The sequence below is a fragment of the Helicoverpa zea genome, chromosome 6 (genome assembly GCF_022581195.2).
Source record: "Helicoverpa zea isolate HzStark_Cry1AcR chromosome 6, ilHelZeax1.1, whole genome shotgun sequence".
NCBI lineage: Eukaryota > Metazoa > Arthropoda > Insecta > Lepidoptera > Noctuidae > Helicoverpa > Helicoverpa zea.
In genome coordinates this window covers 5,240,557-5,266,790 of record NC_061457.1, presented here as the reverse complement: position 1 = coordinate 5,266,790, position 26,234 = coordinate 5,240,557, and the positions used below count along the sequence as shown (strand labels likewise).

The 26,234-nt window shown below is 35.3% G+C and overlaps 1 protein-coding gene across 9 annotated transcripts; it reads right to left on the bottom strand.

Annotated features, from left to right (window-relative positions):
• Positions 1-172: 172 nt before the first annotated feature.
• On the bottom strand, positions 173-25,879 carry LOC124631008 (GATOR complex protein Iml1). 9 transcript variants are annotated; one of them, XM_047165084.1, is made up of 27 exons: positions 25,632-25,879; positions 24,991-25,128; positions 23,746-23,915; positions 23,166-23,432; positions 22,942-23,084; positions 22,563-22,750; positions 21,927-22,404; positions 21,506-21,654; positions 20,741-20,941; positions 19,845-20,000; positions 19,209-19,364; positions 18,299-18,313; positions 16,881-17,098; positions 16,259-16,470; positions 15,711-15,897; positions 15,084-15,281; positions 13,584-13,667; positions 11,718-11,800; positions 10,008-10,079; positions 9,489-9,687; positions 9,099-9,204; positions 4,553-4,780; positions 3,985-4,145; positions 2,459-2,627; positions 1,654-1,885; positions 766-865; positions 173-440 (listed from the first exon to the last, which is right to left on the bottom strand). In XM_047165084.1, exons 1-27 carry the CDS (start codon positions 25,672-25,674, stop codon positions 237-239), a joined length of 4,557 nt encoding a protein of 1,518 aa, XP_047021040.1. In that variant the 5' UTR covers positions 25,675-25,879; the 3' UTR covers positions 173-236. The 9 variants fall into 9 exon arrangements, with proteins under 9 accessions (XP_047021040.1, XP_047021044.1, XP_047021041.1 ...); XM_047165088.1 differs by lacking the exon at positions 11,718-11,800 and adding an exon at positions 10,654-10,697; XM_047165085.1 differs by having other exon boundaries at positions 15,723-15,897.
• Between the last annotated feature and the right edge of the window lie 355 nt (positions 25,880-26,234).

Sequence of the window (26,234 nt, the reverse complement as noted above, 5' to 3'; positions counted from 1 at the left end):
TGGTTAAGGCTATACCATCTAAAAATATTGTGCAATTAAAATTTTTGTCGCTAAAAACAATTGCATTATTCTCAATTAATTTGCACCGTATTGTATACGTAATATTATGAAATTAGTTTGAGTTTGTAGTTTCATAACACCGACATTGAGGATATAAAACAAGACTACAATATAGGAAAATCATAAAATATATTCAACAGTATCTATACATCTAAATTAAATATTTGGCTTATAAATTAACAAGATTGCATGCCGCGGGCTTTTTCTCGCATTTCCCAGCACTGATCCCAGAATTGACTGAGCCTCTGTTCTTGATTAGCACAGAAGTGTTTGAAGTCCCTCAGCATTCGCATTTGGAAGCCTTCGTCTCCGGTGGCCGGCGTCAGTGACGACTTCCACTTCTTAGATATCATGTGATTCCACGACCAGAGGAAACCCATCTAGAATATTTTTTTCAGATTTAATTATTGTTTTTTCGTATACATATTTTATGTTGAAGTTTGAGATCACAACTCATACGTCACAAATAATTGTATGTAATTATAATAATCCTTGAAACCTATTTAGCCAAATAGCTATCAACAGTTGAATCTGCCTACTCTAACTGTACTAACACACCATTTATGCTATTCAATATTTTAACTTTTGCTAAATTTCAAAATCAAATCTTAGTAAATAGACGGATAGAATTTTGGAAACGCACGTTATTCCGTCTATTTATGTTCATTTATTCATAAAAAGGTTTACAAGCACATTGTATCTTACCCGTCGGTTGTTATCATAATCGTCCTTATTCTTTCCACTGACGTGCCTCGTAATGTAACCCTCATGTGGACTGGGAGCCGCTTCTGGGTGAACTGGGTATCTGGGAAGAATATATATTTGATAAACCTCTATACTTAGTTAAAGTGATAGCTTAGTTGACATTATCAACTTCGAATGTGATGGAAATCCGGAGAAATATAGCCAAACTTGGGCAGCTCCTAGACCTATAATAATATTGTGCAATTAAAATGTCAATCACTAAAAATCATTTCGCAATTTTCAATATTGACTCGTCATTCAATTGCACAATACGTAATTTATCTGATCTCTTTCCGGTCGTGTCGGATTGCCGTCCCATAGGGTTATGAGAGTGATGGAATAGGGAGTGCACTTGTGTCTGCGCAAATGCTTGTGCACTATAATATGTCCTGCGCAGCTAGCTGATCTCCTTAAGTGAGAACAGCCGCCGTGGCCGAAACCGGCAGTGGACGCCACTCACGTATAGTTCGGCCATTCAGAGAATGCGTTCCTGACACGTCGCGATTGAACTGACGACGTAACTTTGCAATGGCGTTGCAGTTACGATAAAAATATTTTTGCTGGTTGTTTACCGTTTTAACAATTGAGGAGCATTAAAACAACATTATTATATCAATAATCAATGAATGTAGTTACGTCGTCAGTTCAATCGCGACGTGTCAGGAACGCATTCTCTGAATGGCCGAACTATAATTTAATTGATTGCGCAATTTAATTGCTAACTGTCTAGAGAGCGTCCAAATAAAGGCCGGCAATGGGCTTTCTAGTAAAGGCAAGCACATTGATAGCGAAAGTTAAGAGAGTTATTTCAAGTAAAAGTGTTGCCAGAAATTGAATTATATTTATTACCTGCTAGCATTAAGCGGTTTATTCGCTGGTTTAGTCCTCAACGCCCGCTGTTCCGACTTCACTGTAGTAGGAATAAGTATAAACATATTCCCGGTCACATGAACATATAAATGGTCTCCTACGCCGGCCTCGTGAGAAGTACTCTCTACCGTACACTTGATGAAGCCGAAACGTCCCACGATAGCCTCTTGGAATAGGAATAGTCGTTCCAGCCATGTGTCTTCGGAGAAACCTGGTGATAAATCAAATGGTTACAACGTTAATTTGGTTGGTTACTTAAAGACATAGTGGAGTATACTTGCACAAAAAGATGTATTTAAAACGCGCGACGTTTAGCTGAAAGCGCTTTTACAGTACCGGATTTTGGCGCTTGCACAGGATTGATAAACCGAACCTTACGCGGTAAAACTGTTGTGCTTGGTTTCAGACCAAATTGCCCCAATCGGTAATTGTCATTTGTTTAGGCATGTAAGCTTTCGTATTATATTCAAATGAAATATTCAAATATAATATATACTTTACAAGTATATAATTTTCATATTGATTATATGAAAATTATTACATAGTAATATAAGTAACTAGCTGGTGCCCGCGACTTCGTCTGCGCAGGTTTAGTATTTCGAACAATATGTTTACAAATTGTAGCCTATGTGTTATTCTGATGTATAAGCTATATTATTGTAAAGTTTCATTAAAATCCATTCAGTAGTTTTTGCGTGAAAGAGTAACAAACATCCATACATCCATACATACAAACTTTCGCGTTTATAATATTAGTAGGATATTACTATGTAGGTAGGTATACCTTCGAATAACGTGACTTTGCTCCTAAGCAGCGGTTCTTCGTTAAGTGGTACATAAATGGGTCCTCTTAAAGGGTCAGACTTCAGTGTGAACGGCAGAGCGAGAGGATCTGCAGGTATCGGCACCATTTGCAGTCTACAGCTCTGGGCCTTGCGCGCCCAGCCAAATATCTAGAAATACATACAGATATAATAATTTAAATAAAAATATATTGATTAAAAAACCTTCATAAATTGTGTTTATCACACTAATTTGTAGCGATCTTAATTATCTGTGGAACATTGCTTGTCTGACACATTTTAAATGAGCTGAACATTCACATCATAAAATGCCTTATACTTTAATTCCATCATAATAAAATTTCAGAACAGCTCTTAGAAATTATAAGTCGATACTATGCAGCTATAGGACCGAATACATATATTTTATTTATTTATCACATACTAGCTGTTGCCCGCGACTTCGTCTGCGTGGGCAATATAGAATTTTATATAGCCTATGAAATGTCACTATCACAAAGGATCACCAAAGTAAAGAAAGTTCTCGCGCACGTAGCCACAAAGATAGAAGGATGCACTCATAGATATCGTAACTCGTAACACGTGCTCTGAAATGCGACAGGATGGATTGACATATTAGTTGGTTGTCAAATCTAATGTCAAATATTATGATTGCGTTCAGCAATTTAACTTAAGATTTATAATTTAATTTGTGACAAAACTTAAGATTTATCTTTCGATTTCTATATAGTCTTATTAAAAAAATAATCGGACAGATTTACAACTGAAGTTAGTTAAAATTGAGTTTCTCGAAGCCGACCACTATTTATGTACTATGTATTTTGAGACTGCAATTTTGTCGCGTTTGTTGAGTTTCAGAACGCGATATTAGATCCTCCAACGCGCACGCGAATTTGAACTTTATGCCGCGGTAATAAATTACAAATTGACTCTCCATTTTATTTAGAAAACGTTTGTATGGGAAATAGAAAAATGCTGTTTTGAAGATTTTCCCGGCAATTATTAGAAATTTTCTCACCTTTTAAACCTTCTCTAGACCTCCACGAATAATTCAAGACCAAGATAAGATAAATCCGTTCAGCCGTTCTCGAGTTTTAGCGAGACTAACGAACAGCAATTCATTTTTATATATAAGACTAGCTGACCCAACAAACTTCGTATCGTTTAAACCTTCCCTGGACCTCTACGAACATTTTAAAACCAAAATAACCCAAATCGGTCCAGCCATTCTCGAGTTTTAGTGAGACTAACGAACATCAATTCATTTTTATATATAAGACTAGTTGACCCAACAAACTTCGTATCGTTTAAACCTTCCCCGGACCTCTACAAACATTTTAATACCAAAATTAACCAAATCGGTCCAGCCATTCTCGAGTTTTAGTGAGACTAACGAACAGTAATTCATTTTTATATATAAGATTTACTTTGCCATTTCATATATAACTTAACCTAATTCGACATTTGTTTACATTTATGTAATAATATAATATAAGTAAGTATTCACCAGTTCAGCGACAATATTGCCGCTGGCGACGGCCCACTGTATGCACATCTCGTAGGCCTGGTCGGGGCGGAAGGTGGCCTGGTAGCGAGCGTGGCCCCACTCGATGCGGTCACTCTTGTTGCTTACGTCAATGTCTAAATGTGTGTTCTTGTATAGGGGCACTAGAATATAATCAACAGTCTATCAGTGACTTAATAAAAATTTTGTTATGTCGTAAAGTTCCAAAACTGCATACATTTGAGGTATAGTTCAAAACATGTTACAAAAAATCCGATATTTGATTTTATATTTTCTTTGACTCACAAATTGTTATAAATTTTAAATTATATGATTATTTCTGTGATCAAATTATTAATAACTACCATGTTCTCTTAATTAAGCTCAATGCTATTAATTTGCATAACGAATGACCACGAATTATCATGTAAGTTGTATATTGGTACCTACATACTCAATTAGAATTTCAAGGATGAGGGGAATTAGTTTCAAGGGCTTTTGTAACAAACCTCTTCATGTAAATACCAACTTACTTCTTCCAAAAAAGTGTTATAGCACAAAACATACTTACTATCACTATCAGACCCCAACTGCATATAACTGGGGTCTATATTGTCACACAAAAACGCTGGGACCCCCGTATCATCAGTCACAGGACTGGTACCAGATATATCAATGGCTCCCGTTAAAGTTTCGGCTGGGAGCAATGGGGACCTCGGGCCTAGGACTTCGACTTCCATCCACTCGTTTTCAAAGCTCCGAAGGTCGCCTAAAGGTTTTACGTAGTCCGACATATTGTCTGGAAATAAATAAAAATGTGGTGTACTTGAGTTACTGGATATATTTAAATATATGTACTATCAATTAATGATATGTATGGCCTAGTTTGTCGAAAATCGTTTGAAAATTACAAAACATTAAAGACTGCGTCTTTTACAATGCATACCGAATTTCGACCTTATCATATTTGATTGTCCCTATAAAAAAATACTTAATTAGGGTGATAATTATTATAATAATAATAATTATATATAATTATATAATAACAATAATTATTATAAATAATAATTTCAAATCTACCCACATTTTTTTTCTAACAGCTTTAGTTTTTGAGATACAGCTATTGACCGTATTTTCGAACTAGTTACACATCAATTTCATAAAACAGCATTTTATTTAAAAAGTATATAATTTTTACTATTTCTATGTTGCAAAATAATTGTAAAAATGACACTAACTATTTCTGTAATATTTGTGGTGAATATACATTTAAAGATTGTAGACTAAGCGTGTCGGAGTTCTTGAAACGGGTTTACTTTGAGTTCTTTGGATTTTCTTTGGACACCTGCGACAGGTACCTACTGGGTGTCTAAAATGGTATGTAAAACATGCGTCGAGTCTTTAAGGTTATGGAAAAATAAGAAAAGACCCTATTTCAAGTAACAAACACCGATGATCTGGCGAGAACCCTCGAACATTAGGTAGTCTTTCTGCGAGGTTGATATGAACGGTATTAACAAAAAAAACGGTCCAAATGGATTAACCCAAATTTGTTATCTACTACTTTACCTTAATAAAGGTGCTACCACCTTAGCACATCAAACTTGGGCTCATGAAACAACTTCTAAAAGCTCTGAACAAAAATGTTCAATACATATCTAAAAAGTCCCATAATTTGAGTATAGAGAAACTAAAAGCCGGAATTTCTGATGGCTTCTGGTCCACAAATAAGGTGGTTGACATAAGTGTAATGCCCGTTTTCACCAACGAATACCTAAATTTAGGGAGCATTTACGGAACACTTAATAAGAATTTCAATTTCACCAAAGCCTAGGTGTCAATTTTAACCTCAAAATTTCACTTAAACTTGGGGGCCCGATTGATGCCTGCTTAAACAACCCCTATCATTATCATGACAGAATACAAACATATTTTGAACCGTTTCTGGCGATGGATAGTGAAATGAAACGTAAAGTTTTAGAAAGTTTAGAAGCTGTGGAGGTTGTGGATATGTAAAATAATAATCATTAGAAGACCACGTACCTATCTTACGTGAAAGAGCAGATGACTGAGAAATAAGTACGATGATCATGACTTTTTTATAAGATTATAGATTATCACTTGCTATGAATGCACTTGCTAGGTCGTGATGTCACTGAATTATTCAAAAATAGTCCTGCATGTCCATAAATACACAGACCATAACAGATGCAAATCTGATAATCACTGATGTAGTTTCGCGGTGGCCGGGACAACTATAGGCCTATTCAGACCTAAGCGGTATTCGCTACCGTCTACGGCAGAGAAAACCCTGTGGGTATGCGGTAATATGACTGTTCAGACCTAAGCGGTATTCGCTACCACCTGCGACAGAGAAAACCCAGTGGGTATGCGATAATATTACTGTTGATGTTCGGGATGTATGCCGCTGCTGCCGCGCGGTATGTACTTCTACCCACAGCGGCAGTGAATATCGCTTACGTCGCTCTAGCCGCGGTATAGTTATCGGCACGGATATTGAGCCCTGACCTTCACCTGCGCAGAAGCCATTTATTGGTTTATTGCCTTATGTGTACAGTGCGCAAAGCGATCCCCACACTTCCGCCGAGAGCTCAATATCCGTGCCGGTAACTATACTTGATACTAAATACCTGAGCGAAACCCGCGCGGTATCTACCTCTACCCACAGCGGCAGCGAATATCGCTCAGGTTTGAATAGGCCTTAAATACCAAAACTGCAGTAGATACCAATGATTCAAAAATGGTGAATATGGAGGAGCCTATCTCCTAGGTGATAGGGGATACCCTCTGGAGGTAAGAAGTAGGCTAACATTGAACATAATAAATTATGTAAATTAAAACAAAGATAGTAAACAAATATTTTAATATTAGTCCTCATATGATGTACCAAACATTATCATCATCCTCCTGCACCAATTCAATTTGGGGTGGGCTGGGCGCAGCATGTTTTTACACGTCTTTTCAATTTCTCTCACCACCTGAAACTAAATAAATATAATAAATCTATAATTTTAACCCCATACTTAAATCCATCAACTCATGGAGAACAAAAATACGATGAAACCACATTAAAACAAGGAACACAGTTGAACGGCAATATCTTAATACACTATATTATTATACACAGATATTATTCACATTTACCTGTAAACGGTTCCTATCGGATTAAAACTATTTGTGACTGGATCCAAGCTTTGTTTTTGGCTTCGTTCGTGGTCCCATCCGTTTTTTGTTTAATATTGTGTCTCTATGAGACGTCAGCAATTTCACTAGCTTGTCTTTTTCTTCTGTAAGAAAGGTTTATCCTCGTTTTCTCTTCTCTGCCAAAATAAACTTATCTATTCAACAATAATAAACCAAACCCAAAATTAACCTCAACTCAATGTACACTTATACACATCAGTCAATTTGACAAACGCGCGAATGACATAGGTAAAAATTGACCTGTAGAAAACCTCTTTACTGTTTTATTGCATAAAACATAGCGTAATGTAGTTTAAGTTAAATTAAAATAACATCACAAGAACAAAAACTTACAGGCTTTAGTAATATATACTCGATAGACGTTTATTTCTTAAGAAGTACAGAAAAATCATTTTATCGATAAAATATCGACTTTGCATTATCGTTTGTAGAACTAGTAATCTGTCACTTACTTAAGGGATCCATGTACAAGTGTGGTGAAAATGAATTTAGGTAGGTGTCAAATTGGGAGGAGTCCTTATTAAAAGTAGCATTTAGATAGGGAAACGGTAAGAGGTTGTTGGTGAAAACGGGCATAAGTTTCATAATTACATGACCGATATCGAAAAAACTGCCTCAAACGAATTCGTTTGGATTTCACAAAATTTTCTATCAAACAAAAAGGATGAAAGCTTATTCAAATCACTTTGAACAGATGTTGTCGGCTCGGTTGTAATATGAGCACCAAGGTATACTTCCTCTTTAGCCATTTCGACCATTTCCCTGAAAATCTATGTGATCTCAGTGAAGAACAAGGCGAACGGTTCCATCAAGATATTCGGACTATGGAAAAGCGTTCCCAGGATCATTGGAATGCCAATATGGTGGCGAACTACTGGTGCAGGATTAAAGACAGCCCTAGTGCACCGAATCAAGCTAGAAAATCTTATGAAAGAAAGTTTTTGATCCTTAATTGTTGTTCTTTTGCTGTTTTTATTACAAGCTTTTTATTAACTTGCAATGTATGTATGTATGTATGTATGTATGTATGTAACTATGTGTGTTCGGGTGGAATTTTACAACTCAATTTTAAGGCACTTGCCCTCAACCGATTGAGCTGCAATTTTGCATACATGTTTAGTTTGGATGACAATGCATGTTAAGCTATGTGACGTCATCCTAAACCCAACATGGCTAAATATACAAGATGGCGGACTAGTTATTTTTAAAGTACCTATACAATATGGGTATCAAATGAAAGGGATTGACTAGTAGAACACATTGCACTTTACGAAATAAAAATCCAAGATGGCCGCCGCTACAAAATGGTGAATAACCTTTTTTTTTCAATCCCATCCATATGGGTATCCAATGACAGGCAAGTAAAATAAAGTGCACTTTACCAAATCAAAACTAAAAAGTATAAAATAAATTGAGGTAAAAAAATCTTTAAAAACAAGCTTTTATTTAAATGCGCTAAAAATAAAAAAATAATCTTTTACTGTAACTTTACTGATTTATGTTTTAAAAGCTTGTCGCGATTTTACTAAGAAAGTAAACACGAGTACTTAAATGTCGCGACAAGCTTTTAAAACATAAATCAGTAAAGTTACAGTAAAAGATTATTTTTTTATTTTTAGCGCATTTAAATAAAAGCTTGTTTTTAAAGATTTTTTTACCTCAATTTATTTGTTAATAAAATTGTGTTTTTCTTGAAAATCACGTTTTGCTGATATTTCAAAAACTAAAGCTGATACAGAAATTCTGACTTCAGATCTTCAATTAGCAGCCCAGAAATATACAATATTAGTCGTAATATTTCATGCAACAAAAATCTTGTTCCCTTGTGTAATCGATTCAAGCTACAGAACGGTTTATGAAAAATGTTCGAGTAAAGAATACGAAATAATTACCTTTGTCTTTCTTCTGTGGCAAGATATGATACATGTAGTAACCAACAACGAAGCGTTTTGTTGTATCTCCTGATGCGTGACATATCAGTTTTTCCTGTAGTAATTTCTGCCAACGAAACCAAATAATGGTTTTCATTTACACAGATACAGTTAAATACGTGAAATTTTAGACCTTAAATATTTTAAGATTTATAAGATCTTAGTTTAAAAAAAAAGACTTCAATAACATACCTAAAACCTACTAAGCTTGACAAATACTAGACTAAAATCCGCACCAAAATCGGTTCAGGCACGTGAGATAATCTCGCACAAACATACATAAATACAGCCCAAACTTAGAACCTCTTTCTTTGAAGTCGGTTAAAAAATCGCACGTGATCAATAACTCACCTCCATAATAGACGTAGCTTTCTCATAACTCACGCCTTCCATATTAGCTTGCAACCAATGTATGGCGTATATCGACACGAATGTATGGGACGGCAAGCTGACAGTCTGCTGCAAGAAGCCCACGCCCAACTGTGGGCTGCGCATACGGTCCACTATCTCTGCCAATGAAGCGTTCGCTTTCAGTCTCGGTTCTGGCACGCTGGAATATTGAAAAAGTGTTTATGTGACGGAAGAAGTAATAAAATAAAGAGAAAAATTTAAAAACATGTGGCAAAATATAGGTAATTGTTTAATTTCAACACTGAAGGGCGAGTTGCGTTATTTTACTATTGAATAAAACCAAACAATAACCAGCAGTGAAATCGGCGATTTGACAAATGAAAATACTTAGTTCGTTTATCAATATGCATAAATAATGAAATCAACCGTAAGTTTCTCGATCTGGGATATTGGACTTCTAATAAAATTGATATTTTTGCTCTATTATTCTTTCACAATAGTAGTGTAAGTGTTACTTACCCGTCATCATATGTATCGTCACATTCACCAGTCTGAGACTGGGTCCTTTCCAAAACCGTTTTCGCTGCAGCCCTGAAGTTAATATTTAGATTAGAGATTTTCAGTAATATACTATTTAAAATCTAACAATGATAATAAAGCAGATTTTCAATGCCAAACGCAAAGCTGCCAAGCAGAAGTTGAGTTATTGAAAATTATGATGATTTTAGGTCGTTCTGAGAATCATTCGCAAATGGGTATGTAGGTACATGCGACAACAAGTTTTTTTTTTATTATCCTGCTGGGCACAGGCCTCTTCTCATAGACAAGAATTTGATGACCACGCTCATACGAGATCCAAAAATAGAATCAAATAAACGAGAACTGAAAGTGCTTCTTGAACTCTGAAATATTTGTGGACCCATTGCTATGTCACTATGCATGATAAGTGCATATTAGTCGAGGTTGGGTAAACAGGGTCTCCATTGACTATCATTCGAACTTGCTACCAAAATCGAGATGTAATTTCTCAGTAGGCTCGCTCATTTCTTTTTTGGACATATCAACTCTTCATGAATAGGTAATGTGAAAAAATAGATTCAATAAATACGTATGACTCTCAAAACGGACTTGTAAAAGGGCATGATGAAGCGACCTGTATACTTACTTGTTACTTTGACTAGTGTTTAGTGACTTAGTAGGTGATAGTTGCTGCAATGAAACATTCAATAAGGATAAGAATAAGCAACTGATAGGAGAGGCACGGGCAAGCATTCGATGATAGCTTAGCGATAGAAAAATAAACCGTGTCATGAATTAGAATCAATATTATAAGGGATATCTGCAAAAAACAATTTGTCAGTTTAGTAAAATAATTAAATCATGGGAGAATTTATAAAAATTAGGAAATAAAATAATTTTAAAAATATCAAAATTAAATAAAGGTGCAACTTACATAAACAAATAATATAAACAAATATTAGTTACATGGATTACGTTTTATGACAACACAAAGGTATGAAGCGTGGTGACTAGGAAAGCATGAATGATGGACAGACGTGTGTGTAGTAATGTATGAGGTGCAAAGTGAAGATATTGTCTAAGCGCCAGCACACCATGCGACGAACATGAAGCGATCCTTGTGTACGCATAGCTAACGTTTTTATACGCGTCTTTTTGCTAAGAACTTTCTAAGCTCCACTCAACTTTACTCAACTCTAAAAAAATATAAAAAAAGTAAAGTGAATTAAAAAACATAGACGCGTATAAAACACATTCAATACACTAACCGATTTTAAAAACGTATCAATTCATTTTCAAGCTTCTCAATTTCAAGCGAACATTTCTGTCGCTATCATTCCACTTTAAATTGAAAGAGACAGAATGATTATAAAGAACCACTCTAAATGTTGTAAGCTTCGAAATTCAAATGTCTTTAAAACCGGCCAGTGAATGCTAAGCGGTAGTCGGACAAGGATCTTTTGACACACATTCTCTGTTCTGTTCGCAATTTTATCATGTAATTTTAGGGGCCCATTATAAAATAAACTTAAACTCAAGGATAAATATGTACTTTTAACATTACATTTTGGTTACAAAATTAATGTCATAAGTATCCTTCTAATTAAACCCATCTTATAATTGAAAAATTGCCCCTTAAAATGTGATATCCAGATTTTTTGACATGCCAAAAGATCCTTATAACATTGTATGTGTGACGTAGTTACTGACATGGCTTCGATCCGCAGCCTCGGTCGGTCAGGCAGCCGCGTGCTGCCGACACGCTCCCTGAACGGCGAGTTGGAAACACCGCCCTGATACACGCACACAACACGCATTTTAACACGGCAACACTTTTTCTTAACATTCGTTGTATTGTATCCTGATTTTACGGACATGACACTTTTTCCAAGGATATTAATTTGATTTTGCTTTTGAGACCAATTCTTGCTAGCGTTCACTCGGAAGATTACGAAGGGGTCCATCTTAGGTGGATGTATTAAATTCATTCTTATCACCCCAAAATAAAGGACGCATTTTTACCGTCACTGAAAAGGATTTGTTTTACCAGTCCCCTAGATTTTATAGACGATTTTAAGTAGTGGAGATAAAGGTGACTTTGATTTGTTTTACGACTCTGCGCTAGCAAGAACTGATCATTATTTTTTTTAATCATGAGCTTACAAGGTCTTCTGTAGCGGGAAAGAGAACATGCAAACTAAATATAACTTCAGTTGCATATTGTTGGTAGTTATATCAACCCAACTTATTCTAAAAGGAAATATTCCTATGTATAAAACCTCAAAGCAATTTGATATTTGTTTCCTTGATTTTGAATCTAGATAAATCTTAAATGTTCCTAAATAAAATTTTATGAAAATGTTAAGCTATATTTACAAGATGCGTATTTGCTTTTGGGAAATTGTGCGTCAGATACAGACGACTCTGTTCAGCTCAAAATAAATGGTCATATTGATTACATTTTTGAAGTGTCATGTCGTAAACTGTAAACTAAAAAATAATAATCAAAAGAAGCCAGCAAACAAAATGTCTCAGTATTGTGCATTCCGTGCATAATAATTGCATAATTTTATAATAAGCAGTGCAAATATATACGCCATATGCATATACAATGTGGTGGTTCTTGTTTGAGGGTATTGTAAAAACTTTCGTAACATGACCACAGTCGGATAGACAAGAAGAAATTTTTGATTTGATTTCATTCTATAAATTAATTCGTTTTATAATACAGTTATAAAACATCAAAAATGACTTGTTATCGTCGACTCTTTAGGATATCTCATTCAGGAAGTGAATGGTTGGTGATTGATTGCATTACAAATACAGGTATCTACAGTAATATCAAGAAGTGACATCCACCTGGCGAAGACCCCCACTGCACTGTTATCTATAAAATTACGATTAATTGTGAATTAGTACCTACAGTGTCGTTTCAACGTGTTATCGTTAGTCTACTGAGGTTAAGGTGCGAAGATTAGAAGGTCGAACGCCACTCCAATGTAAGGTTAATAAAAATTAACATCAATCGCTTACAAACCCGGTTTTCATGGAGCCAATGAAATGATGTGCAAATATGCCACAGAAAATAACATCGAAATCATAAAATTTGGATTCCAAATTGAACATAAAGAGACGAGTCACGCGATCAAAAGTCCAGACCAATTTTATTTTATTTGCAAGCTTTGGATTTAAGCTTTAGACAGTGTTACATTTTAATCTTCACACTGTTTTATTACAAAATTGGAGGTCTGCCTCATTTGATCGCAGCACAAACTGAAAACTGAAAAGTGTCATTATGGAGTCGTGGTGACGAAGGGAGTGGCGACGGATGTGGGCTGCACACTAAATAATAACTAACGTAGACGTGGCTCGAACGTTACAATACGTCCAAAATAACTTGGCGCGTCTGAAGTTAGCTGACTGGCTGCGCAGTAGACTTGTTCCTAAAAGCTACTGCGCAGCCTAACAGCTTGATTCGAACTCGTCAAGTGATGTCGGGCGCAGTGTATATGAGAGTATAGTCGGACCGACGTAGACACGTGTGGTGTCGTGTGTGTGGCGCTGTGTGAGAGGTACCTGCGCGCTGCGCGTGAGGATGGAGGTGGAGTGCCGGCGCCGCGTGAGCTGCGCGTCGGCCGCGCCGCCGCCCGCCAGCGCCATCTGCAGCACCGCACCGTACAAGCGCCCCGTCCTACCGACGCCTGTAGCCTTGCTCCGACCGAACGCACCCAATAACCGTATTGGAGCCCGCGATCTCGAGGCATTTTATTTCGCGATTTTCGCACTATTATACAATTCCGACCGCAGAGCGGAGACCGAGTCGTCGAAAACGACGCTGATTAAAATCGACGCTAAGCTGCGCTACTACCGGTTACGACAAAAATCGATGTCACCTAATTTTGTTCGTTGCTTGGGTAATGTGGATAGCGATGCTTAGTTCGATACTGGAAAGTAGGTAGGTTTTCGAAGCGAAATGTCTACAACATAACAAGGCATTTCATGTCGCGCCCGGTCTGCGGTCTCTAGATTGATTATCAAGTTAATACATCATGCGCTTAGACTCAAACAAGAAATTACAAATAACATGTGGTGTGCAACAGAAAAATAATTTAAATATCTTAGATAAACATAAATTCATGCCCATCACATTAATATATTTAACATGGACGATGCAGATCCTAGAGGTACTAAAATTAAATTGATATTGAGAACAAAATAGAAAGTTAACATATCGGGGAGTGACATGCTTCTACACAAACACGACAGTGGAATTTGGAATTTTATGTTTGAGTACACTTTAGTACAAATTATTTCAGTAGTGTTGGCAGTGTTTAATATAAAAAAAAGAATTAGATTTTGATATTGTCAAGCAGTTGTTGCTATCTACAGATTACTCGGGAAATGTGCACATCTACATACATGCAGTGCGAAGTAGTAAGTTTCTACGTGACATACGATGTGCAAAATAACTATTCATGCTTTGCTTCACTTATAAACATTACTAAATAAATATTTACATCAGACCTAGAGCGGTCTATACTAAAATTTCGACAATAAGTGACATAATCGTTTACATACATATTTACAAATAACAACAAAAAATAGTTACTCATATACAATAAATTGAAATATTTATAAACAAAAATTATATTGATTTTAAAGTGTATGTCTTTTCTTTTGAGATTGGATTATAATAATTAATTGATCAGCGCTTAATTATTACTTAAATTAATTCTGAGTTAAACAATCTACGCAACAGGCAGGCTAAAGATACATAAAATACATTATGTGTGTAATATTTAAACAATTCGTTTGTCTAGCGAAACTGGCAATACACAGGCAGCACAATTAATTATTCAATTTAATAGCAGCCATATACAGTTTAGGTACGCCAAATGCGCCTACGCATATTAAATTAACATCAAGTGTAGCAAAAAAAATATGTTAAAAATTATATTAAAGCATCACGTACAAAAAAAACTGGCCAAAAATCTTATAGAAATTAAAGAGCAAATAGCGCCGATCAATTAACATAATCACAAACTCCGGTGTTATCCAGTTACCTACCATACTTACCCTTTGCTTGTTAGGTCTTTTAACCTTATTGAAGTATTGTTCCGTCATTTTGAGGAATCCGTCTGTCAGTTGATCGAGGTCATGGCGGGTTGGCGTCGGGTATATATCGCAGTGTATTATATTATCGTCCATTATCTGTTTGGTTGCTGGGTTGTATAGAGGCAGCAGAAGTGTACGGAACCTCCAATATTTGAGAGCCTAGAAATTGTTTTTTGTTAGTCGGTGGTTGATTTTACGTGTAGTTTTATCCGGATTTTAAGTTCAGATTACTTTAGCAGTTTTATAGAAACCAAGAGAATACAATCTTGAAATATAGAGAAAAAATATTGCCATAGTTATTAGTATAAAGAATTTTAAGCAGCTCTTTTCACTAACCATTTTAATATTGCAACCATTGGCTTTAAATAAACCCCATAACTGTCTCATTTCGGACTATGTTTACTAAGTGCAGATATCAAATTATGTGCCAAAAGTTAGTGTGTCTACAAAGCACTTTGAAGCTCTACACTGTTAAACAAAAATCCGGAAAAAAACCACACGTAAACCAAAAAAAAACAAAAAAAAACGGCCCGGCAGCAGTGTTATTAAGCAATAAAGCTTACAAATAGTACTGCCGTTACCATTTACCGTGACAATCACCTCGGCCAAAGCGAAATCTGTGTCCCCTCTCGTACAAATGTAGTGGTCCATATAGTTCCAGTTATAAGTTTCCAGTTTTTCCGTGGTGAAGGAAACCCAGGATACTTCGTATGTATCGTGGTTTGGAGCGTGGAAACGGTAGCGGTAGTGGATGTTAAATGGCGGGTATGGATGTCTGGAAGTTTCGGTTATAAGTGATGAATACTGAGGAATTGATTTAATCTGTTTAGTGTTGAGCTTCGTGTCACATTAATTGCCATTTATTTTTCAAAATGGTGTATATAAACCCAAGGAACCTACAAGTCTCAAATTCCTCCATTCGTTTACCTCAGAAAGTAAATAAGATACACTCTATTTAACCTACCATAGTTTATATTGAGAAGATGTTAGGAACTTATTTCCGCAAAGTATTGCATGAGTTCATAAATCTTTACTACTAAGTTAAGCTTCCAATAGAAAAATCTGTTACTTTATACTTAATTATTATTAAAAGCAAACATAGACCTATTTATCTAAAACAGACATTCCAACCTTACCTGGGTCTATATCTAGTAACGGTGATGGTAGATCCAACCAGCGTGAGTTTATGGAAGATTCTTCCTATAGAGAGCAGGTACCGTTTAGTGGGGGCTACGTTGGCAGGTTTGCCACATTGAGGTGCTACTTTGGATGGCGGGGGGGCTGCCGTGGATGGGCAGTGAGCTTCTATGACTTCGTTCTCGTTTACTCCCACTATGAGTTGGAAACCCTGGAATTATGGAATTTAGATATTTAAAGAATTTATATAAGGTAAATTGATGGGTGGAAGACATTTTACTAAGATGCTCACATTAAAGTTTTCACTTTAAAAGTCTTGTATACGTCAAAAATCAAAGAATGTTTTTTTTAAGACCAAAAACAAATATGTTTGATGTTTGTGTGTTTTTAAGAGGCAGTACTTTTGCAACATACTATTGTCATACCTTCATTTTTATAAATTACTAGTTTTCCCCCGCGGTTTCACCCGCGTCCCGTAGCCGGATGGGTCTAAGTTACCTCCCCTCTAATTTTCAGCCTAATCGGTCAAGCTGTTTTAATGTTATGTCGTGACAACGGAAAGCGGGTTTCATTTTTATACACATATAGATATTTACATTTTTACTCTAAAAATCCACTCACCTGAGCCAATCTCTGTGACACCAATTCTTTGAAAACCTCCATAGTCGTTAAAGGCTCCTTATAAATTGCTCTGTTCTGTGCAAAATCGGCGTTCACGTCATCCGGCAGAAGATTATAGTCGGATACTAAATAGTCGTTCTGTAGAGACCGTTTGTCCGGGAAATAATCCGTGGTAATCGGCAAACACGCCGGAATAGTTAACGATTTCCAGTCGACACCTGATAAGGATTAGACCTATTATATTTTTGGTTTAATTTTGATTTCATTTGGGTGGTGTCTATCTAAAATTGAAGTTCTTTTGATCTTCAGATAAGGCGTTAGCAATAAAAGTAGTTGGCTTCGCTATTGCTTAAAATCACACTGTAGAGTTTTTCCATTCATAAAGGCATCTTTACCTATACCAATATCTTTGAAAGCACGAAAACCAGCGTGAGCTGTGTTTCGAACGGAACACTACAATTCTGCAATTTTGCTTCTGCAATCCTCCACAAGCAAGCAATCATTCCGCATTCAGTTTGCGAACCATACCTTTATATACTTCATATAAGTCTTAAATGATACTTTCAGTATATCAGTAATACATTTTATAAACAATATCCATAAGTAGTACGTAGATATGTCATTCACTCCACATGCAAGCATACCAAAGTAGCTTCAAAAATTCTAGAGGTAAATAATCTAAACATTTTAATATGTTATTGACAAACTGTGAAGGAAAATATTTCGAGAAGCTGAAAATAAATGTTTAGTAAAAAATAGTAGTAATTTGGAATACCAATGAGTTGATGGAAATGGCAGATGTGCTATTTACTAAGCGGTAAGGACCATATAAGCATAACGCATGCTGGTGAATAATTAAAATATTAGTAAAATGATGCTATTATTGCAAACATATTTAAAAAAATTGAGAATTTTGTAACTAAAAACATCTCATTTTAATTTTTCATTAACATATTTCGATGATGGTTTAGAGATCATCATTAGAGTGTTTTGGATGTGTCATCTGTTAGCTTGTAAGATGAAATGAAATAAAATAAATAGAGGAGTTTCAGGACCTGAAAAATTTGTCTTTATATCTTAGGAAGTAATATGTAAATAAAACAGACACAAGGTGGGCAAATGGGATCAGCTATTTTGCAGTCAGAAATAATAACTCTTTACTTGGTACGTGCTAGACATTCAAACTGTAATGTTATACAATAAGTTTTGGTTTCGTTACAATTAATTAATTTATACATCGTGGAAATATTATTGTGAATACATAAATAAAATAAAAATAGATTTATAAACTTAAAAGCACACATATTATATAAAATGTCTCCCCCGTAGCGCATATAAAATAAATACTAATGAAACACAAAATAATAATAATTATGCAGAAACTACTCAATGCAAATCCAATAAATGGAATATCAAACCTATAGCTCGGTTCGCTTCGTTCCAATGAGGTTTGAAGAGAATTTTTCAACGCGATGGTATCATGAAACATCAAAATTGTGAACATTTAATACAACACAGAAACATATAATTTTATCATGATAACCAAAACCAATACAGAGTATCAATTATGGAGAAATTGGACTCTGTTTAGACTCCCATTTACAAGATTACGATGGACATTAAATATGGACATATTTCAAAATCTTCTTCTAGATATCCATAGGCAATACTTTCATCTTGCTTTTATAACTGTGTATGTTCTACGTGTATGTATGCAAATATCCGCTGTAATACACCAATAAAAAATGAACCTTATCAACACCAGCACAAGGTTCATAAGGCATGCAAAAATTTGGTTTTAAATGTGTTAACAGTTTTTTATTGTTTTAAAATGAACTATAGTGCATTATTGCATGCAAGAAAAATCTAGAAGAAGAATTTGAAAATGAACAAATGATTGTGTGAGTAACCTTATAACAAGTTACATTTAATTACGTTCAAAATACAATAACAATTTTATATCAACCAGGACTTTCACATTGACACTAAATTATTTTTTATAGTGTTTATAAAGTGATATTGATGCTACCATTGGTAAATAATGACAAGTTTTGAGGACCATAATATTACTTGATTAATGTCTTTACCAATTGGCAAATACGTCATTGGACACCATCACTTTTTGCTAAACAATAATAAACAAAACAACAACGAGCCTAGACCAGTAGGATCAGTTTAATTTTAAAATTCTTCATACAAAAATCGACCTTATTCCCGACGAACGTAAAGTCTAGTATCCAACAACATATCAGCCTTATGTACATGAACGAACCAATGCCATAAACGCACGATGCCCACACACACACTCACACACACATACACACTAACCTGTTGTAAGGGCGGGCGTCCACTCCTGTTCGCCCGTAGCGCCCCACAGTAAGGCCAAAGACGCGTTGTTCGTAGTGGAAGGAGTGCCTGAAGCGACGCCTAGTACGGCTAAAGCACCTGATGCGCTTATCATTCGCTTTCGGCCTATTACGTTACCTGTGAAAGGTGAAATGTAATGTAGATGGCGCCACTGTAGTTTGTGATTTGTCCCTTTTTGTAATGTCACCTATTCATTGGTTACAAAGTTAACAAATGAAGTGACCTATATGTGGTAAAAACGGACCGCTAATTGAAACTGGTGCTGTCAATTGAATAAACACCCGTCTTTGTCCCGCATATGTGTAGAATTATCTACATATATGAATGAAACAGAGATAGAAAAATATATAATTACTTGAAAATGATAGCGTCTAAAGACAACGTTTTGCAAAAAAAGCCAAATTATATAATAAGGCAATTTCGACAGAAAGTTAAGGAATGGTATTCCCTGCTTAAGTTTGATTCCCGATAACTACAACCTGGAGTCATTAAATCAAGAGTAAAATCAGGCATGGTCCATTATCAACCTTCAAAATCAGGTAAGATAGTAGTTAAAAACGTGCCTATTATTATTAAAAATAAATGTATTATACTTACCATCAACTTGATAAATGGAGTGATTATTATTGATGATAGATGATCCATTTTCCTTGGGTACATTGTTTTCAATGCGATGGTCTTCCGTCCGGGACGCGGGCTCGCCCGCCGGCCTCGCTTGGTAATGATGCTGTTGTATTAACACTCCTGTTGGACCTGGGTAGGAACAATTGAATTATATGGTTTAAAGCCCATTACTTTTCAATAATCTTTTCAATCATCATACTTTAAGTCTGGGTACAGTTACGATTTTCTTTAATTTAGTTTTTATTCAAAGGAAGTAAAAAATATATCTATTATTTACTGTCATTAAAAGTTGTTTTTTTTTCGAAACAGTAACCCTGTATAATAATGAACTAATTTGTGATATCTCAAAAACAACTAGGGAATATGTAATAAGCACCCAACGTAACATTTGAATGTTCTAAAAGTCTGATGTGATTTAGCATCTGGGGCCCGATTCTCCTAATTTTACTTAAGCGACCTTCGATTGACGTTCGACTCGATTCGACTGAAATCCAATCCCGACTCGATTACGATTGAAGCGTATGTGGCATTCCGCTATTTTTTCTTTGAAATAAGCCTTTTTATCCTTTTCTGTCATTCAATAATGAATCATTTTGTCTGCAAATGATTTACGATTGCAAAATGATTGTACAGCAAACTACCGTATAGACCAAAATCATCAAAATAGCAGACCAATCGCACACCAATCAAATGTCAATCGAATACGATTGGTCTTTTATTAGTAGCAGAATGCCCGATATGGTTAAAACTGCTATTACGATCATATTGCGATTCGATTTCTATTCGATTTTGACATTATTAACTTAGGAGAATCGGGGCCCTGACCAAAAAAGTAACCCTTAATATGAAAAATAATATATCAAACATACCTTTAGGAAATATATGTGTCCACCGTCGTCTATTACTGGTCAACTTGACAGTAACATGGGATGGGTCGAAAGGATTGATGAGAGCTCGTCCGGTCCTGATCACTGGTTTGTGAGAAGATATGGAGCTACGCGGCGAGAGTCTATTGCTTGAGAGCGGGGAATCAGTCGCGTCGCTGTTCGTGTCGAATGCTCCTTGTTTGTCTGAAAAGTTTTTATATAATATAATAGATAAAATAATAAAGAAATCACAATTGGTAGGACGAGGTACACATTGTAAAATACAAGATTCTTTTTGCCTCAGAAAATGTTTTGGAACTCGCAACAAGTGAGTGAAATAGGTCACACAGCAATATATCAACCTGTATAGGATAAAATTTTTTTCTTTTTCGAAAATTATTTTGTCTAGATTAGGCATCATTTTTAATATTGTTTTACTGACGTGAAAAAGGAGGTTCTCAGTTTGACCTGCATGTATGTTTGCGTGCGATTATCTCACGTTTTATGAACCGATTTTGATGCGGTTTTCAGCATAGTATATTTTAGACTTAGGAGAAGGTGTTAAGTATATTATTGAAATCGCTTTAATTTTTTTTTTTCATAAAAGTTTTTTCAATGTGTGATGATTGATGAATTTTATATTTTTGAATTTTATTTAACAATGAATTTGTTAAATAAAATTCAAAAAAATATTTTTCTTAATCTTGCACAAACTCATTCGCCTTTTCAACAATGATGAATAAACATTTTCTTTGAACAAAAACTTACTGCCACTGGCCAGTATATCCGCAACAGTATGATGTATATCAGGGTCCGACATCTTCCTATGATGTAAACTGGATGTAGGGGGACTTCGCCGACTGATGCCTTCTAAACCAGCTACTGACGTTTTCTTTGTACGCGTCACTCTTTGAACGCTGTAAGACGAATCATGATTACTTTTATATTTAAATGTAGGGACTTAGGAACATAAATACAAGTTTATTAAAGAATTATTTTTTTGTTTGTATCCTAAACATTCCAAAACATCTGAAACTATTTGAAAAATGATGTGACTGTTTGGAAGCTGCACTATCCCCAAGCGACTTTTCTTGCCAAATAGATAGATAAAGATCAGTAGAATAGACTAAATGAGAACGATTGAAGATTTTTGGTATGGATAACTAGGTATGGTAAAAGGAAATCTCACCATGTGCTATGTGCTGGAGGCAACTGGAAAACTTGCGCATCATATGCATCATAATCAAATATAGAATTATGCATATATTCATCTTCCTTCAACAACTTCCCTTTCCGTTCATCTTCATACATTTTCCTCAAAGGCTCCTGACTTTTCCTTGGAGGCAATTTGATTCTAGGAATAAAGTTTGAATATGCAACCTTCTTGTTTGTAGAATAGAAAGATAAATTAATCCAATGGGGCATAGAGTAATCGTCTATAGAGTTGAGATTGTTGTCTTTGTTGTGGAATTTCAAAAGAGGTACGGCGTGTAAAGGTTGTTCTCCTACGCAAACTAAATCGCTGCCAACACCGTTGTCTATGATTCGTTGTTTTGTAACGTTCGTTAGTTCTCTGTCGACTTCGAAAACTCCGACACCAGGTGTGATAACCACGCTGAGTTGACCGGTACGGTCGAAACATCTGTCTAAGTAGTGTTTTTCAAATACTGAAATACAAAAATAAGTTGTATTAAGATATAAATTATAACACTGCAAGGAAGCAAAATAGCTTAATATTATATCTGTTCTGTGATCTGGAATTTAAAACAGTAGAAAGGGTGGAATATGATTAGGTACGACACACTGTATAATAATATAATTTTACCATTTAAACTCATATTCAGCACTTCGAGAAAGTTTCCTTGAGCTGCTGTAGAGTTAATTGCCGTCGGAATCTCCAAGTTCGGTCTCTCGTGATATTGCAACACGATTTTTTGATAATCAGTGAATAATCTTCGCAACTGTAGGAGAACATTCGACCAGTCTTCATATCTCTCATTTTGAACTGCCACCCTGTATAAAAATTGATATATTTTTTAATCGACTTCCCAAAACAGAGGAAGTGGTCAATTCCACCACATCAAAAAATTAAATTTAGCGCGTGGTTGAGAAACCACACGCTAAATTTAAAATTATGCCCCCGATGAAATATAATAGGATGTAATCCATTGTATGATAATTTAAAGATTTAGATTAAAAGGTACCTGTAAAAGTCTTCATAAAATCTGCCTCTGTAATCTTTTTGTAAGCACTCCTTCATGTGTTGAGGGAATTCCTCCAAAGATTTGGCTTTATAAAACGTTCTTGAAAATAACACTATTGTCACTTCATGATTACTACCATTTTTCTGTAAAAGCAAACAGCATATCATTTACTTTACAATGTTGCCATAAAAATATATTTATTCTTGTTTTAGAGGTGACCTGACCTTCCATTTAGCAAAAAGGTCTGCAAGAAATCCGTTTACCGCCTTTTCGAAATACAAGTCACCATGTATATCGAAGTCCCACATTTCAGAAGACATCTGTATGAACAGGTAGACCATGGATGTTGAAGATCTGAACACAATCTTGGTATCTTCCGTGATGACGCCGCAAGCCACTCGGTCGCCTTGGGACCACATCTCGTAAACTTGGCATCTTATGGCACCTCCACAGTATTCAATCTTTTTGTTTAAGTACACACAAGTGCTTACCTGAAACATTTTAGGACTCAATATTGACACTTTAAGCAATATTTTTATTTTATGCATGAGAAGAATATGTTTTTTAACCAATTAAAAAAAAGGCGCAAATTGACCTGAAGGTTTGTTTCTGCGCGATTATCTCACGTTGGGCTGAACCTATCTTGATGTAACCACATCAAAATAGTCAGAGTCAGTCAGTCAGAGTAGCATTTGTTAGACTTCGCACTTTTTAAAGTCAGATTTATATTATTGAAAAAAGTTTTTCTATGTTTTTCAATAAACATATTTTTTTGTATTTGTAGAGCTTACAAATGTCACTTACCAAGCTGTTCTTCAATCTCCACATTTCTGATCTCCCCATATACTGATCCTTAAATGTGAGCTCCACAGAGTCCAGAGCCACATCGGCCACATTGACTATGTTCACATAGACGTCTGCAAATGTTCTCAATTGGAAAGTTGTGGCTATGCTCTGTTCCACACTGATGGTATCTGTGGAAAAAAAAGAATTTAGCAGCCTGTCATTTCACTAATAAGAAAATCAATTGTGTCCTGTGTCTGTGCTCCGACATAGAATAGGTAAATAAGTAGGCTTATTCCTGTCTATAGTTAAGAGTAGTCAGGAGTAAAAAAGTCCGTACAGTTTTACCAAGGGGTATCAGGTTGCTATGACATGCAATTAGACCATGTTGTTTCACGGCTGCATCTGATTAGCTGGACGCTGACCCTAACATAGTTGGGAAAAGGCTAGGCAGGTGAAGTTGACATAATTTTAAATTATTAAATCAACATATTTTTTTGTAGTACACCAAACAAACAAAAACTAATTATGGTGATAAAGGTAAATGAGTTGAACTCATTGCAATTTTAAATTCATAAAGGCTATTTATGACTGTATTCATTCATTGTATGAGCATAATTTGCATATAAAGATTCATGCTATATAATTATTCATGTGAATGGACTCTAATTACTATTTGTAGTGTTTCAATGTCACATTATGTCTCAGTAGGTTAATATTTGACCTCTTTATCTTATTCTCATCATAGTATGCATATTGAGTAGAATTCAATAGAAGTTGTAGTGACTGATTTAAAGCATTCAATCAAGTATTTTTGGTTATTTTTTTATTTATAAATTATTGTCCGTCCACACAATAGAAAAACAATGCAGGAAAGAAGGTAATTCTTATTTCAAAAGAAACTTCTTCTAATCTACCTACCTATCTACAACAGGAAAATAAGAATAAAAGAGATATGTATATGCAGACACAACTACAATATTTTATTTTTCTTAAATTGAATTTGTTTTTGCCGGAAGACGCTGGATGCAGGCGACCTGCATCCAGCGAGGACTACTCTGTGGAGATCTAAGGGGGAGGTCTATGTTCAGCAGTGGACATCCTATGGCTGAGATGAATCACTTATCTCCACACTCTGAGACATTTAATTGTTACTTAAGCCATTCCTCGGTTAAGGATTTCTTTGAGTGACTTAAGTAATCATTAAATGTCTCTGAGTGCGGGGGTTAAATTGTTAAATGGCTGATGATTTGTACTCTATCATACCTCTTCCTCTTCCTGGTGCATCCACTCTAGTGACTTGTAGTAGCAGGCGAGGGTAATCATTTTCCGGATGATATATCTCAACAATATCCTTTTCTTTCAGGCCAGGGTAGTCTTTTATATTGATGATCATGTCCATAGCTAGAATATTTAGAAATATTACCTTTTGTCTTAATGGTATAAAACCAATTCATTATTAAGACAAAATTAATTTTGATATGTGAAAGAAGGTTGAGACAGGTTTAAAAACTATATTTTTGAAAGAACTAGGAGTAGTTCCTTCAATAATTCGTTCCATAGTTAAAAACTATTAAAAAGTTCAAAATGCAATTCAATTTCAGTTTCTCTAAACTTCATAGTAATGAGTGTGGCATTTAACACACCACATTTACAGGTTTAGAATTATGTAGGTACATTGATAAGGTATTAAGTTGTACATAACAATTGTTAGCAACGCTACTTGTTTAATTTTATAGTTAAAATTGGTAATTAATGGTGAAGTGTTATTCTCAACAGTTTATTACAAAATATAAAATCAGCTATAGAATAAGTGTAGGTACCTACTAAAGTAGTAGGTATAATTTTTGTATTTTATAATATTACAGTTGAACATTAATAGTATGTATTTATGAAGCAATACTTACGACTGAAACTGGATTGGTGGACAATAAGCTTGAAAGACTTCATTTTGGAGTTTTGTAAGCTCCAGATTAATTCGACACACTAAACATACACTATTCCACTCCAATACATGATTTAAAGGCTGCTTGCTAACACAATTTCTATTTCATATTAGTTCTTTAACAAAATTTCTTAAATGTACAAACAAGAAATTAGAAAATACTATAAGCGTAGCCAAAACCAACAACAATCTTTGACAATTTCTGTGACATTTTGACAGCTTGTTATTTTGTTATTTTTAACCACAGAATATATTTTTCAACATTTTCTCGATGGAAAGTCTATGGTATAGAGCTCTTAAGCACCACCTTGACGATCAATTACATTGTGCAACATTTTAATCAACAAAAAAAGTCAAAAATTGCCTGTGGCGTTCCGGCACAATATTGTAATACTGCATAATGTTATTGCAGGTCCAGGGAACGCCATAGCTTAAGCTTTGGTTTCCTAGGAAAGCGGTGCCGTCATATAGCGGCCGTAATATTACGGACGCAAATAGACGGTCGTCTTTACAGTGATGACATGTGGAAAGTTCCACGACCGTTTTAACACACCGTCATTGACTT

Excerpts from the sequence above, each read along its gene's own strand:
- LOC124631008 (XM_047165084.1), bottom strand. The coding sequence starts at position 25,674 with ATGAAGTCTTTCAAGCTTATTGTCCACCAATCCAGTTTCAGTC. Across the intron at positions 20,001-20,740 it reads GACACATATATTTCCTAAAG|GTCCAACAGGAGTGTTAATA; the intron begins GTATGTTTGATA and ends GTTCCTACCCAG. Across the intron at positions 11,801-13,583 it reads TCCTCACGCGCAGCGCGCAG|GGCGGTGTTTCCAACTCGCC; the intron begins GTACCTCTCACA and ends TGCGTGTATCAG.